General features: G+C 38.6%; 1 protein-coding gene across 1 annotated transcript in view; it reads right to left on the bottom strand.

The window, feature by feature from the left end:
* Positions 1 to 12,315: 12,315 nt before the first annotated feature.
* Positions 12,316 to 15,341, bottom strand: part of kiaa1109 (KIAA1109) — a gene marked incomplete at its 5' end in the record, with an annotated part of 74,668 nt that continues 71,642 nt past the window's right edge. The window contains 2 exons of the mRNA XM_079262349.1: positions 12,316 to 13,246; positions 14,700 to 14,865. Coding sequence (XP_079118475.1) covers positions 13,030 to 13,246; positions 14,700 to 14,865 — 383 coding nt within the window. The 3' untranslated portion in view covers positions 12,316 to 13,029. The remainder of the gene's footprint in view (positions 13,247 to 14,699; positions 14,866 to 15,341) is intronic.

Below are 15,341 nucleotides of genomic sequence, written 5' to 3'. Positions count from 1 at the left end.
TGTATGTGTGTGTGTGTACTGTGGGGCTTTTCAGTTGTTATTACATGTGATAACATGTTTTAATAAACATTTAAAGGCCTAAATAAAACAAAATATCTAGAAGTAAAGCCATCAAATGTATTTTTATGATAGAATTTAATTTTACAGTTTGTCTTTTTTCAACAAGAATTTTTGTGTCACAACTGCTGGATTTTTATTCTTTCTTTGTGTTCATTTCTTTTTAACTTTGTCACAGGGCTTTAGTGCTATCTGTTGCAAGTAAACAACTTGTAATTCTCTCTTTACGTTGACACAAATCAAACGTCTCCCCAACTTCTGGCTGCAGATAGAAAGACTTATCCGCCTTTTCAAAAGTACTTTCATTATTGATGGATATCTGTCCTGCTGAGGCTGCTGGCAAAACGCAACTGTGAACTCTTGTTGCACCAAATTTAAAATGTACCTCTGGGGGCATTGTGGCATCATCCGTTCGCTCTATAATGTCTTTTCTAAAGTACCCAATTACTCAAAAATAACCTTTAACGGCTCCCATTTCTAGTTATTAACCTTCCCAACTGAAGCCTTCCAGAGCAGAGCTTCTGACAGGCTAAAAACTGAACTTTTATTTATTTATTTATTTAATAATAAGGAAGCACTCCAAAAAGCTCTTTCGCTGTGGGTTTTATGTAATGAATGACCTTTTTAATGTGCTCCTGTTAGTTTACATTTTGTCATGTTTATTTCATGCTCTTTTCTTTCTATTTTAAAATGACCAAATTAAACCTCAGGGATCCAGTTACAGTAAAGGTCAAGAAAAGTAGAGTGTGTGGGGTGTCAGCAGATGACGGCAAAATAAAAATGTCTATAAATGTACAATGAATTCATAAATCAGCCACGTTCTGAAGAGAGTTTGTGTGAATCAGAATAATTTCTACATAAAATCTATGCTATTAGGAATTTCCCACATTCAAATAAACATGAATGTCATGACAAAAACATTTTTGATGGTTTTGAGTTGAGCCTCGTGCTCTTTTTGTTTATTTGCTGACTTCTATTGCTGGTTAAAAATGGCTAAATTATTAAAATGAGGAAATCCACAGTGCAGTAATACTGACCGTCAAGTATAAATCAGCTTATGTGCTTGTGAATTTCACATCAATATGCTGTTTATGGCCTGAAGGCCACACTGAACTCAACTCAGACAACTTTACAAGGACTTTCTGAAAGCACTGAGATGCTCATCCATGATGACCGTTACAGGAAAAGAAAAGAAAAAAAAAACCCACACATGCTGCAGATGTCACGTACAAACAAATCTCATGTGCAAAAATATGTTTTTGGAACATTTTCATGTGATCCACATGTGAAGAGCATGTGTATCTTATGAAAGAACACGTGGTTGATGCATGAAAACAGCATGAATATCCCATGTAAATCACATGAAGAAAATGTGAATCACATTGTCATCACAGTGCACCTTACAGGCACATGATGTGAATCACATGTGAAGAACACAAAAAGCACATGTGAATCCTATGCTGTTCATATGATTCTGTGAGTCATGTGTAATCTACATAAGATTCACATGTTTTCCATATGTGTATCACATATCGGACCAAAACCTCACACTTGCACATGTGGTTTACCTGTATATACATGTGAACCACAAGTGATTGTTAATTTTAAAGTTCATTTCTCTTGGGAGATGATTTAAGTCTATATCTATCTTTCTTTCTTACAAGCCAGCAGGCAATGCTCCACCCAGTTTTGGCAAAGCTCTTGGACTGCTACCAGTTTGCCATGCTGACATCAATGTTCATTGTTGTCAAGTAAAATAAACCAAAACAATGCATAAATAAAATATCTGGAATGACATTGTAAACAGAAAGATAAAAACTCATCCTGGTTTTTGCATCGTGTTAGCTGGTGCTAGATTCTTTCCTGGAGAGTAACTAAAATCAAAAACCATTTGTACAGTTAAATGTCAGTGTGGTTTAATGTCTTCTAGTTGTCTTCTCTGTCTGCCCTTTAAGTTGTTCATGCTCGTCTTAGCTTGCTGCTTCTTGTTCTATTCAGGACTCCACCGTCTTCGTTTTTCCAGCTGTGAGAGCGTTATTCTCGCAGAGAATCTGCCACAGTGACGCCAATGTACACAGCCACTGTGGCAAAAGACGGGACGAAATATTTCACTCACCCTGAACATTTCCAGTCTTATGTGAAATGTGAAATGAATGAATGAATGTGAAAACGAAAAGCTTTCTTTGTTGCCTTAACCATTCATTCTAATGACTGATCAGTTTTAACTTGAGACACCTAAGATGGGAACAAGTCAAAACCCATATCTAATGACAATTTCAGACATGTAGCATGTTTAGATGCCATCTCATAATATAACCAGTCACTTCATGAGGCCCACCTAATTTGTTTTCCATTAAAAATATATTCAACTCGGTGTTGGAAACATTCCTCTGAGATTTTGCTTCATATGGACGTGAGAGCATCACACAGTTGCCACAGATTTGTTGGCTGCACATCCATGAGAGTCTCTGGTTCCACCACATCCCAAACGGGCTCTAATGGAATAAGATCTGGTGACCTCATTATGTTTGAGAAACTAGTTCGAGATGAATTGAACTTTGTGACATGTTGCATTATCCTGCTGGAAGTGGCCACACCGTAGTCTGAAAGGTGTGCACATGTTTAAACCATGCTCAGTTGGTGTTAAACGGTCCAAAGTGTTATGTCACCAACATCATTGATTCAAGATAGGATCCACCAGTGCCTTCATGTCCACAAAATTCTGACCCCACCATCTGAATGTCATAGATCATATGGAGACTCACCAGACCAGGCAATGTTTTTCCATCTTCTGTTTTCCAGTTTGAATGAGTCTGTATGACTGGCAGCCTCAGTTCGCGGTTGTTTGCTGGTACGAGTGGCATCCTGTGTGGTCTTCTGCTGCTGTAGATCTGCTTCAAGGTTCAACATGTTCTACATTCAGAGATGATGTTCAGAATACATTGGTCGAAACAAATAGTTATTGGAGCATTCCTATCAAGTTCTGGGTTTTAAAACATGAGAAAATTCTCTGGCAACCACCACCCAGATGGTCGCGGTGTGAGTCGTTCACCGATCGTTTTCCAGGCGGTCGTGCAGTTCTTTCCTTGTGGGAAACGGAGTTGTATGGTTGCTGTGTGTTTATTCTTCGCAGGGGCGGGGAGTTTGTCTCCTCATATCATCGTATTTTCTCCCTATATCAAAATACGAGAGATTCATGGGAAATATTAAAAATACGGCAGGAAGTCGGGAAACACGTGAAAATACTATAATTTCCTGGTCACAGTGGGAGACTTGACAGCTGTGTATTGGAGTTACTGTTAACGTTACCAAACTGACCACTTTCCTACAACATTAACAAAGAATTTTTTGTTGGTGTTACACCACTCAGACTGAGTGAAGAAAAACTTCTTTATTTTCACCAACGCAGCTGGGCAGCTGGACAAAACCTTCAGCTGCGACTGCACCGGGCGCATGCTTCAACTACCATTTTCTAACTTCACACACTTCTCTCTATCTTTTGCAGTTCATGGCCACAAACTGCTTGCTCTGCCCCCTAATGGTAACATTGATAAACTGCATAACTTCTAGTAGTAGGTGGAGACAGAGCCTTTTCAGTGAGGTCTGCTGGGACTTTAAGTGGTTTTAAATCTCTTTTGAAAACTCATCTTTTTACGTTGGCTTTTAAATGGAAAACAGGAGCACTAGGTCTTTTCTGTCTTATTTTGTCTTTTAACTATTACGTTGTCTTTATTTTAGTGCTTTTAATGTTGATTTATTTTTATTTTACCTGAACAGCAGATTACCGAGTGCAGCAAACAGAAATGCATCTTATTGGTGCTCCATTGGCACCAACAAACATATCATCTTCAAACTCTCATTAATCCCATTTGTTCCACATTGTGAGGAGTAATTTAAATATTAGCCAATCCTCTTGTCCATGCCTTAATTTCAAAAAGTAGCTGCCTTGTGATTGGCTGATTAGATGAAATTAAACAGGTGTACCAGTTATATGAGAAACTTGTAGATCCGTTCAACACTTCTAAGTGTGACGTTATACCATGACTAACACACTAACTGGTGCTTCCCGCTTGTCAGTGGAGAAATATTCACTTGGAAACAAGCTCTACAGAACATTTTAGCTGTGTGTGTCAAAAAATTGATGATCTATCAGAGCGACAGGATCAGAGACAGCTGTTCACTGAACCCCCATGGTGTCTAAGTGAGTTCATTAAAGTTTCATGATCAAATCTCAAAAGGTGAACAGAGGTCTGGCTGCAGCCAGTTTTGTCTGTGGAGTGCCGAGAATATCAGAAATCTAAGGGGATCTAAAGCAGGGGTGTCAAACTGCAGTCCTGGAGGGCCGGTATCCTGCAGGTTTTGTTGTCTCTGTGCTCCAACACACACCTGACCGACACTCAAACAGGTTGACAAGAAGCTGCTGGATCCATTGATTTGAATCAGCTGTGTTGGTGGCGGGAAACAACAAAAACCTGCTGGATTCCGGCCCTCGAGGACTGGATTCTGACACCCCTGATCTAAAGTGTTTTACATGAAAGGTTTTGTTGATCTGCGTTATGCAATGTGTTCTCAGAAGACATGAGATGTTGCTCCACTTTCATAATCATCCTGGCAGGTTTAATACACAACAAAGGTACAGAAAGGTGAACATAATCATCTTAATCCTTAATTATTGTGTGTTTGTTTGGTTTTTTTTTAATCTCCATTTTAGCAGTGATTACTCCGTCAGACTTTATATGCAAAAAGATCCTTGGACTGAAACACCTCACATCCGTGTTTACATAAAACTGAATAATGGCGGGTCACCCAGCGGGCCTCGGAGACGGAGAGCAAATCTTGAGGTCTTGTCATGCCTTCAGGAAGTTTCACCAGGCTGGATGAATTCAGCAGAATCCACTCTAATGCACACGACATTGAGCTCATTTCTTTTTTTGCACCCCAGCTTGGCTGAAATTGGCGTTTGCACACACTGCAAACCTGTGTGTGTTTTGTGTGTGTCAGTGTTGGCTATGGGTTGTTGGGATGAAGCTTCAAAGTTTATCTCTTGCAGCCAGAGATAAGTCTGACAAGTGCCACAGGAGAGAGCGGTCAGTGGCATGACGTGCCTTCTGGTCTTGAAGGAGTGTAATTTCCTGAAAGAACTGATCTTTTTTTTTTTTTTTTAAAAACCATTTTCACCAATTCCAAGCATTTACTGAGGATCAGTGATACTGCCACAGGTTTTCACATCACCTTCAATGTGGTTCAGTCTGCATGGACTGTGGCAGAAGGAGGTCACATGACAGCAACAAGGGGGGCTGAGTTTGTCCATTACCAGCTTCTGATGGAGTGAAAGAAAAAAAAATCACTGGATGTGGTCAGGTTCTGTGTTTCATGCACAAATGCAAGTTAAAGCTCTGGAAGTTGTATATGCAAACTATCCAGAAACACTTCTCATCACTCAGTACGAAGTCCCATATGTTGATGGGCATACATTGCTGTCAGTGGTTGGTGCTTGTACTGGAAAGACAAAATCATTGTTGGAATGGATAATAAGTTATATGTTATTATAGCCCATGAGACACAGGTGGAGAACCTAAATGCTGGAGTAAAAGTCAAAAAGTGGAACTTAATGAGACTTATGTGTAAACATAAACAGGAAATGCGACCAAGGCAGGAAAATCTAAATATGAACAGAACTCGAACAAAAAAAACAAAAAAAAAAAAGCAAACACATGATTGACTGACAGCCTGAAACAGGTGACCATGGTGACAAAGAAAACAGTGATGATCTGGCACCGAACAAAGGAAAACCTGGAGCATACATTTACTGAGGAACTATTGATGAATGAAAGGCAGGCATGACAGAGAAGCAGGAAGTAAAGCAGAACAAGGAACAAACACGAAAGCCGCGACCTCAACTCAGACAGCTAAAACTAAAAAATCGATGAACAGACTGAGAAAATACTAAAATCTAACACGAAAATGACATGCTTACATCCATTTTTTCAGGGAAGGCCTTTCTTATTTCAGCAAAGCAATGCACAAAGAAATCCTTACAACAGTTTGACTCTGCAGAGGAAGAGTGCTGGACTGGTCTGCCTGCAGTCTAGATCTCAAACCAGCTTAAACCACTGAGTAAAAGTAAAAAACAAACATTGAATCCCATATAATACAATACTAGGAAAATATTCACATGTTTTGTTTCTCTGATGTTTATGGACTGATATCAAAGAGGAGATGGTAAAAGTCGGTTCTGTTGAAACATTTTAGAGACATGTTGCTCTCATCATATTCAAGACAAGATGGTATTATTCATGTATTTATAAAATATGTCATGACTGAAAGTTTTTTTTTAGTGATCTATGAGAACTGCAAACATTCTGTTCGTTATGTTCTGTAAAGTTGTGTTTGGACCTCTTAAATACCATTTCCTTTCAGGTGGGGTTATTTTATCAACGGATTGATGTAAATAAGTAAAAAATAAAATAAAATAACATAAAATAAAGCTGCTCGGTGGTCTTACAGCAAGAAGGTCGCTGGTCACTCTTCGGCTGGGGTTTGGACAGTGGCCTTTCTGTGTGGAGTTTGCATGTTCTCCCCGTGTATGCGTGGGTTCTCTGACTTCCTCCCACCGTCCAAAGACATGCATGCTAGGTTAATGGGTTACTCTTAATTGCCCAGAGGAGTGAGTGTGAGTGGTTGTTTGTCTCTGTGTGGCCCTGTGATGGACTGGCGAGCTGTCCAGGGTGTACCCTGCCGTTCGCCCAAAGACTGCTGGGATAGGCTCCAGCTTCCGCGTGACCCTTCATCGGATGGAGCGGTAAGGAAAATGGATTAATGAAAATAAAATGTATTGCAAGACAAGACAATTAAATTAAACAAGAAAGCCCAAAACTAATTTACAAAACCAGATCATATATGGTTTCTATATAATGTTTATGTAGAAACATTATACAAAACACAACATAAGCTCAACAAAATGAAAAATAAAAAAAGAACAACACTAAGAATAGAAATATCTCAACACAAAACAAGAATGAAAACAAATCAAACAGATATCAGAACCAATTTTTAATTTTTGGCAAAAGGAAAGTAAATAAACATTTAAAAAAAGACGTTAGAGTTCTTATTTTGGTTTGATCTCTGTTCCTGTAAATTCTCTGTCATTGCCTGAAGTGGTTTGTTTTGCTAAATGTCTTTTGTTATTGCTTTTGTACTTCAGGGTAAAGGAAGCAAATGAACAAAAACAAACAAACAAAGAAAAGAGAACAATGAGACATTTGAAAACAAGGTTGCTGAGACACTGAAACACAAGGAGAATGCTGTTTTGTGGAACAAATCCAACAACCTTCCATAAATAAAATACTTTTTAATAAAAGTATTATTTATAGTTTCGTTATTTGTGATAGTAAAGTACTAAAAGACTTCCTGCATCACCTAAAACCTTTGTCCTGAAATTCTTTTAAAGAGAAAAGTCCCAATTCCCCAACAAAATTTTTAAAGATTTCTTCTTCAAACTGTTAACTTTATGCCACAAAGGTGATTTAGTTTCAGTCACGTTTAAGTAAGATCTGATTTTATTGGCGGAGCAGTGTGGAAGCCTCGTGCAGCGACTTAAAGACGACAAACAAGACGGTCTCCACACTACAAGCCAAGTGACATGGAGGCGTCACCAACAAACAGCCAGATCCTGAGAAGCAGACCAGCCTCCGGCTTTCTCTCTCAGCTCTTTTCAGCCATATTGTTACAATAAATGATTCATTGGAGGTAAGTCTGACGGAGTGGAACAAGCAATTAGAAACTCAATCAAAAGGCGGTTTAAATCTCAAGCTGCTCATTTGTATGAAGACAGTTGAGCTCAGTTGCTGTACGTCACAGCGGCGCTCTGCAGTATTTAATTTAATGCTCTGCAGTCTTTATTGGCCCACGCGGGCACGTTTGTTCTGTGGGACGACTTTTATCAGGCAGCTTTGAAAGGGTTTCAGAGATTCTTAAAAGGTATCACGTCTTTCCTCTTTGTATCCATCATTAGGCTAATGAGGACCTTTTTTTTTTATGTCGGAGATGATGTGTGGAAGATGGGAAGAATTTTCTTCCCTCAGCAAGCAGTTTCCTGGAAAAGCAGCGATGACGGCCCATTAGCTTCATGATTTCTAAAGAAACTATCAGTGCTTGTGGATGAGAGTCTGTGTTAAAAATGTGTCATTGACAGTTCTTGTCGAGCAGGTTTATCAGGTGTTCATAACAGTAATAACGCAGTAATTTGTTTCCAATCTAACTTTATTTTTAGAGCACTTTTAAAACAAAACAGACCAAAGTGATGCACACTATCCCGGGCTCAACAATGAACGCACTGATCCACTTTTTGGGAGCTCCGATCCGATACAGATATCTGAATTTTGAATACCTGCCGATACCAAATCTGTTTATGTGAACATTATTGTGACTATGGTTATTATTGCTGTTATAACTGTGTAAGATTTCATTAGGTTGTAATAAATGACCCATCCTTTCTGAAGTTACGTCACCAATACAAATATAATAACATCACAGATCTAATCATTTCAACAAGTTTTGTTTTGGCACATTTTACCTAAAATACAACTATAAATGTGTGGTTTTAATACATATATTTAACACCAAAAAGTCTCAACCAATGACAAAATTACCAAATAAGTTCTTAAAAAATGGGTTTTATTCATCCCTTTATAAAAATGTAAACTAAAAAAAGCACCATTTGGGCTTTTTTTCTCTTTGTTTTTTATGTATCATAAAGGGATCCCAGACGTCTCAAACTGTTTGCATCGTCATGCTGGCTTTTTAAACACAAGCTAATTATTCATCCTTTAATCAGTTAAGTTTTCATTTCGATGCTGAACCAGGATGTAGATCAGCCCCCCCGAGCAGGAACTGCTGTCAACATGTGTTGTACATTTTAGTCAAATGGGCAGCAGAGACCTCAGCGAAGGCATGAAGCAGAACAATTTCATCCAAGCCTACAGGAGCCAATATTAGACGTGCAACATCTTCAGACAGTTCATGACTTTTTAATGTTTTCTTTTCCGTTTCTTTTTTTTAAAAATTTAAATAACTCAGTCACAGACTACAGGGAGGTGTCATGTAGAAGTTCAGCTCGTAGGATGTCTGGCTTTTGACTCCATCTGCTGGTCATTGGCTCCGCTTCCATATTTGTGTGTGTGTGTGTGCAGTGTGGCTCCAAGAAGGGAAAGAAATAAAAGTAATATTCTGCAGTGGTATGCAAATGAGAAAACACTTCAAAGGAGAGCGTGCGCAGCTGGCAGAATAAAAATCAAACATAATGTCCGGCCCAGGCGGGCAAGAGCAAAGACTTGAGCGATGCTCTCTCGCGCACTGAGGCATCTTGGTTTCCTCAGATGACACTGCTGTAATCTCACAGCAGACATCACAGAGGAAGCCCAGCGGTGCTCCTCACCTCCACTGTGCCACAGCGCTCCACTTCGCCCGCCAACGCACCATCAAAAAACACAAAACCACAGCATGGCACCAAAGTGGAACATGGCTCATGATGAGGAGGTGCCGGTGAAGGAGGGGTGAGTGGGTATTAACAACCCAGCAGGCCTTGGGTAGATGGAAAGGGACTAGTTGGGGGGGGGGGGGGGGGGGGGGGGGGGGGGGGCAGGTTCCTGACGAACTGGAAGGAAACCAGCAGGAGTTGTTTGAATTCAAGTGGATCTTGCAGACTAAGACTCATTTACTGGGGAGAAAGAAAAAAACAGGAGCAAATTACACACAGATTAAAAAATGTCCTAATGTGGTTTTTTATTTTGTAGTTAAAACAGTTTAAAAGATTCCTGCAAAATGCTTATTTTCACGCACACTAAACGACTGACAGAGATCTATTCATCAGAGAAGCTTTGTTTGAGAGATTGTCTCTTAGATTAAAACCTCTTAGCTGGAAATGAAGAAGAAAAAAAAACGTCTGACATGTTAGTTTTGGTTTCTGAGCCAAACTGGCTCCAGAACAGCTTCTTATTGCAACATCTCTTTAATCCGCTTAAGACAAGAAGAAGACAATTATTCTTGTAAAAGTCAATCACACTCATGTTTTTCTACACAAAACCTGCTTTGTCTTATACTCAGTTTTTGAAGTCATGAGAAGAAAGTCAGTTTGACATCAAACAGCATCAACCTTTCATTTATAAAACTTGGTTATGACATATTTATAAAGCCTAATTCTGAACCTTATTCTGTTTAACTTTGGAAATCATCTGCTTAGTTTTTCTTTCATAAGAGGCTGCTTTTGCTCCATAGTTTGAATTCATATAAAAAAACATTTATGTTTCCTGCTTAAAGGGGTGCTATTACGATACTTCAAGTTTTCTGAACTTTCTACAGTGTTACAGTGTTGAATCCTCATCAGACATGTGAACGGCACTGTTTTTTATCACCTAAACCCATGTTTGAGTTTGAGTTCCAGCACGCTCTCCGTTTCCATGGCGACGAAAAATGCGTCGTTTTAGAGAGTTTTTTCTACTTGGAAATCCTTGTGACGTCCCGGGGGATAAGGTTCGGTGATTGGTCACCTTCTACTGGTTAACAAGGGCATGTACAAATACATCAGGCGGGTGGAAAACGTGGGATAAAGTTATTTCCAACGATGGCTGGTGAGTTTACCAAAGAGAGACATCCTGCTGCATTCGTTGCTGTGGGTTGCTGTTTTCCACTTCGTTTTCAGGGTCTGATTCAGGTTCCAACATGTAGGGCTGTATGCTATGTGTTGACATTGTATTTTGTTTTTTTATTGAGTTCATATGAGCCTAATCCTTCTGTTTATGAGACGTTACAATGACGGCAAAAGCAGGTGCGGTGCACGCTCCCGATGTAGCGCAGTGGAGGGAGGCGGAGCTTAATGCGGAAGAGTCTCAATCCACTCATTTTGCCCGCAGGCTGATCTGACAGCCTACGGAGAGGGTCGGTCTGAAGTAAATGAAGCCATTTGTGACAATAACTCGATCAATCCCAGCCCTTCTGGTCTCAGAAATAAAAATAAATTAGCCTGAAATGCACAAAATAGTTCCACTTTAAATGAGATTTTCATATTGCATGCTGTCTTACTTTTTTGTATCTGCTGATAGATTTATTTGAGGAGGCTCTAGAGAGATTATTATTTAACCTTTATAGATTATTTTATTTTGTTTTCTAAATTTTCACAGTTTACAGTGCAAACTAACAATATCTTTATCAATAAGATTTTTCTTGGAAAAGTTGACTTTATTACACTGTTATTTTGTATTTTCATATCAGTAAAAGTAAAATTAAGTTGGGAAAACTATTAAACCCGGAACACCTAATGTATTATACTCCTGTTTGAGACCTACTGCATCACTTTGTGGTAAAAATGTCTAAAAACTCTTTTGTACAGCCCGCTGGTGGAAGTTTCCTGCCCTACAATACTTATGACAAACGGAAATAAAACGACACATACAGTAATCTTCACTTTTACTTATTTATCTACATTTTGTTAAAAAGGAACAATAAATACTTAAAAATATCAACAATTAGAAATTTACTGTCCATATCTTGAGTCAGGCGTTATGGGTAAAATTTTTACAGACTTTATGTAGACTTTGTGTAGTTTTAATTTTTTTAATTTTTTTTTTTTTTTTAACACCGACACCTTCCTGCGAGGTTATTACAGACTAAATGCTTTTCAGTCTAGTTTGTCACATTTTGGTGGACAAGCATATATATACATATACATATATACATATACATACATATTAATATATATACATATATATATACATATATATACATACATATACATACATATATGTATATATACATACATACATATACATACATACATACACATATATATATATACATACATATATACATATATATACATACATATACATACACATATATATATACATACACACATATATACATACATACATATACATACACACACACACACACACATATATTTTATTTGCTCTTTTTTTTTTTTTTTTTACTTACTTTTATTGCCACAAGTTTCCACTTCTCCCTCCAAGAAAAAACTCTGCAGCGCTGTAAGCTATTAAAATGTCCTGCATGCTGAGACATCCATATTTTCGAAACGCTACATTGTACAGAGAGGAGCTGGACAATTAAAATATTTGCCGTTTATTCCATTTCGAGTAGTTTTATGAAGCAAATCAAGCTTTTTTTGGGGGATGAACTTTCCTCTGCAGCCGTTTACAAAATCACAAATTTGCGTAGTTTGCCCATTCCGAAAAAATATGCAGACTTTGTCATTTAAAACTGAATGGCAACAGTTTTAATAAGTTAAGAAATCAACACATTTAAGAAATTTAACTATGTACACGGGTTCTACAGTGTGGATTAAAAAAACAAAAACAAAGCTTGACACACCAAGCTGACATGTCGACTCAGCCTTCCACATAGTCATAAATAATCATCTTTGTTCAAATTATAATTACAATCATTGTTGAGAGTGAGCAGATGACGTGCGGAAATCCAGTATTTCATTGTTCACGTAAAAAAAAAACAAAAAAAAAAAACAAAACAAGAAAACACGTCACCGAACTGGTCTTAAATATCGTAACGCTACGCTATAAATGACATAAAGCATACCTACCATGTGTTCCATGGGAAACAAAGAAAAGGCAATGGTTTGAGAAGTCATTTGTCATGAACTACTGGTAAGCTTTAAATGAAAAATTCAAGCAGTTTCAGTGAGCTCATTTACAACAGGTACAACAGACTTAAAGCAGTCAAGAAACACTAACATCAGCTAATTTGTTCAAAAAATGTACAGAAAAGAAGATCGGTGCAAAACGTTTCAGTCTGAGCTGCGGAAACCAGCCCGACGGTAAACAGCTACGCAGAAACTCACAGGGTTTTAGTGTCAGTTAATGTACAGTAGTGGTTATTTTAATACAGTATTCCAGTGTTTGTTTCCTCAGCTTTGATTCCAGTGTGGAGCGAACGGCGTCCTCAGTGCTCCTCTTTGTCTCGGCCTTTCCTCTCCTTCTCGTCCTGCAGGGCGGTGCCCAGCTTCTTGATCAGCATCGATAGGACTTTGTCCAGCGGGTCCATCACGCCCCTCTGCAGCCACTTGGGAATGGTAGTCCTGGCGTGGTGGAAACCAAGTTTCTGTAAGATGTAGTCCACGCCGACGGGGTCTATCTTTCGCCCCGTCCAGGAGATGAGTCTGAAAGTAGAAGACGAGGCATTAGAAGGTCCTGTGAGCTCCAATGTATGAAGTTGGTCCTCGAGGACAGGTTTTCGATGTATCCCCTTCCATTAAATAGATCCAACAGCCAATGAAGTCTGATTAGTTGGAGTCAGGTGTGTTGGAGCAGGGATACATGGAAAACCTGCGGGATTGTGGGCGCCCAGGAGCTAAACTGGGCACTGCTGGTTTAAAGAGTCGTTTCATGCTTCTTTTTGTGACACGCAACATCAGGAATTTCATTTTCTTTTGGCGTCTACTTACTTATTCCTTTGGAAAACTCACCTTTATTTAGTCATGCTAGAGGATTATGGAGTTAGATTTGTTCCATAAACTCCAAGCAAAACTTTTTAAAAATCAAGCAAAAAACAATTAAAACCAAAACATTCTAAAACTTAAGTAAAATAAAGGATCTCAAAATCAAAAATGATCGATCATCATGAAAACTAGTAGGCTTTAATTTGGTTAAATTGAGCAGTTTTGTTTGCAGTTTCCTCTTCCTCTTTCTCTCTTCTCGCTATTTTGGTCGCGCTTCACCGTCTTTGGTTTTGATTCACGATTGTTTGGTTTTATTTCTGACTCAAAGCTTTCATGGGCGGGCTCTTTCAGGGGCGCATTCCGATTGGCTGGTGAGTTTTTAAGTGACACAGCTGCAGCACAATAAGATGTAAAACACTTTCTTAGGAAGTTTAAAGGTGGAGTATGTAAGATTTTCAATATTTTCAAAATAAATTAATTAATAAAATAACTACAATCATAATTAGAAAGTTTTTTGAACTTGTAGGTTCCAGTCTGTCCATATTTGATGCGTTATTAAATTACAAGTTTAATTAATGACAAATGACAAAAAGCACTTTTTTTTTTTTTTTTTTTTACTGGTAGGCAAACATTTAGCAAGGGTCTTTGTCATTGATTAAACTTGTAATTTAATAACACATCAAATATGGACAGACTGGACCTACATGTTTTTAAAAAAGATTTTTAAAAAAAAATCTAATTATGATTGTAGTTATTTTTTTAGTTAATTTTTTAAAAAATATTGAAAATCTTACATACTCCACCTTTAAGGAGTTGAATATTAAAACTACTTCTGAAAGGTTTGTGTCAGAAATAAAACCAAACAATCATGAATCAAAACCAAAGACGGTGAAGCGCAACCAACATAGCGAGAAGAGAGAAAGAGGAAGAAGAAACTGCAAAGAAAACTGCTCAATTTAACCAAATTAAAGCCTACTAGTTTTCATGATGATTGATATTTTTTGATTTTGAGATCCTTCATTTTACTTAAGTTTTAGAATGTTTTGGTTTTAATTGTTTTTTTTGCTTGATTTTTAAAAAGTTTTGCTTGGAGTTTATGGAACAAATCTAGTTCCATAGAGGATGGGTGTGTCTGCAAACAAACAGCAACATGGTGTAGATGTGAGGTGCTGACCTGAGAGTCGGCTCCAGGTGCCAGGTGTTGCACATGAACTCCCTCCAGTCCACCGTGGTGTAGTTGATGCCGTCGTCCTTGTCCTTCTCGGAGGAGCTTTCGTCGTGCAGGGCCGTGGGGCTCTTCTGGCCTGGCCGAGCCGCAAACATCCGCGGCGCGAAAAGAGCTGAAGTTGGAGGGGAGAGGAAGGCAATCAGGTTGTTGCTTTAAACGCTCCGCTGCCTCCGTGTTTTTCTTTTTAACGTGGCAGACGCATTCTTCAACAACAAGATCCAGAGCACAAAACAAACTCATTAAAAGAAAAAAACTCAGCTCAGTCGGTCCACCTTCATACTATAGATCTTGTCACATTGAAAAACCCACTGCTTTAACTCAATTAATTAGGATTAATCAAACATGGATGAAAAGCCTCAGCCTCTCTTTTCTTTCCTCTCAGATGCAGAGTCAACAAAAGAGTCTCGGCTGGGTTTTAATTGTTGTGAAGAATGTGAGCTTGCCAGCCGAAAGGCCGCTCATTTGTTCCTTTGTGACAATGTGAAACCCATTAAAATGCTGCCTGCACCGGCCTCCCTGACCCCCCTGCTGCGTGTGGAAATAACACTCAGCTCCCCGCCTTTCAAGCCGCTCTCCACAATGTGTCTG

Source organism: Telmatherina bonti (genome assembly GCF_933228915.1).
Source record: "Telmatherina bonti genome assembly, chromosome: 22".
Taxonomy (NCBI): Eukaryota; Metazoa; Chordata; class Actinopteri; order Atheriniformes; family Telmatherinidae; genus Telmatherina; species Telmatherina bonti.
Note: the sequence above shows the minus strand (reverse complement) of the source record. Positions and strands in the feature narration are given on the sequence as shown.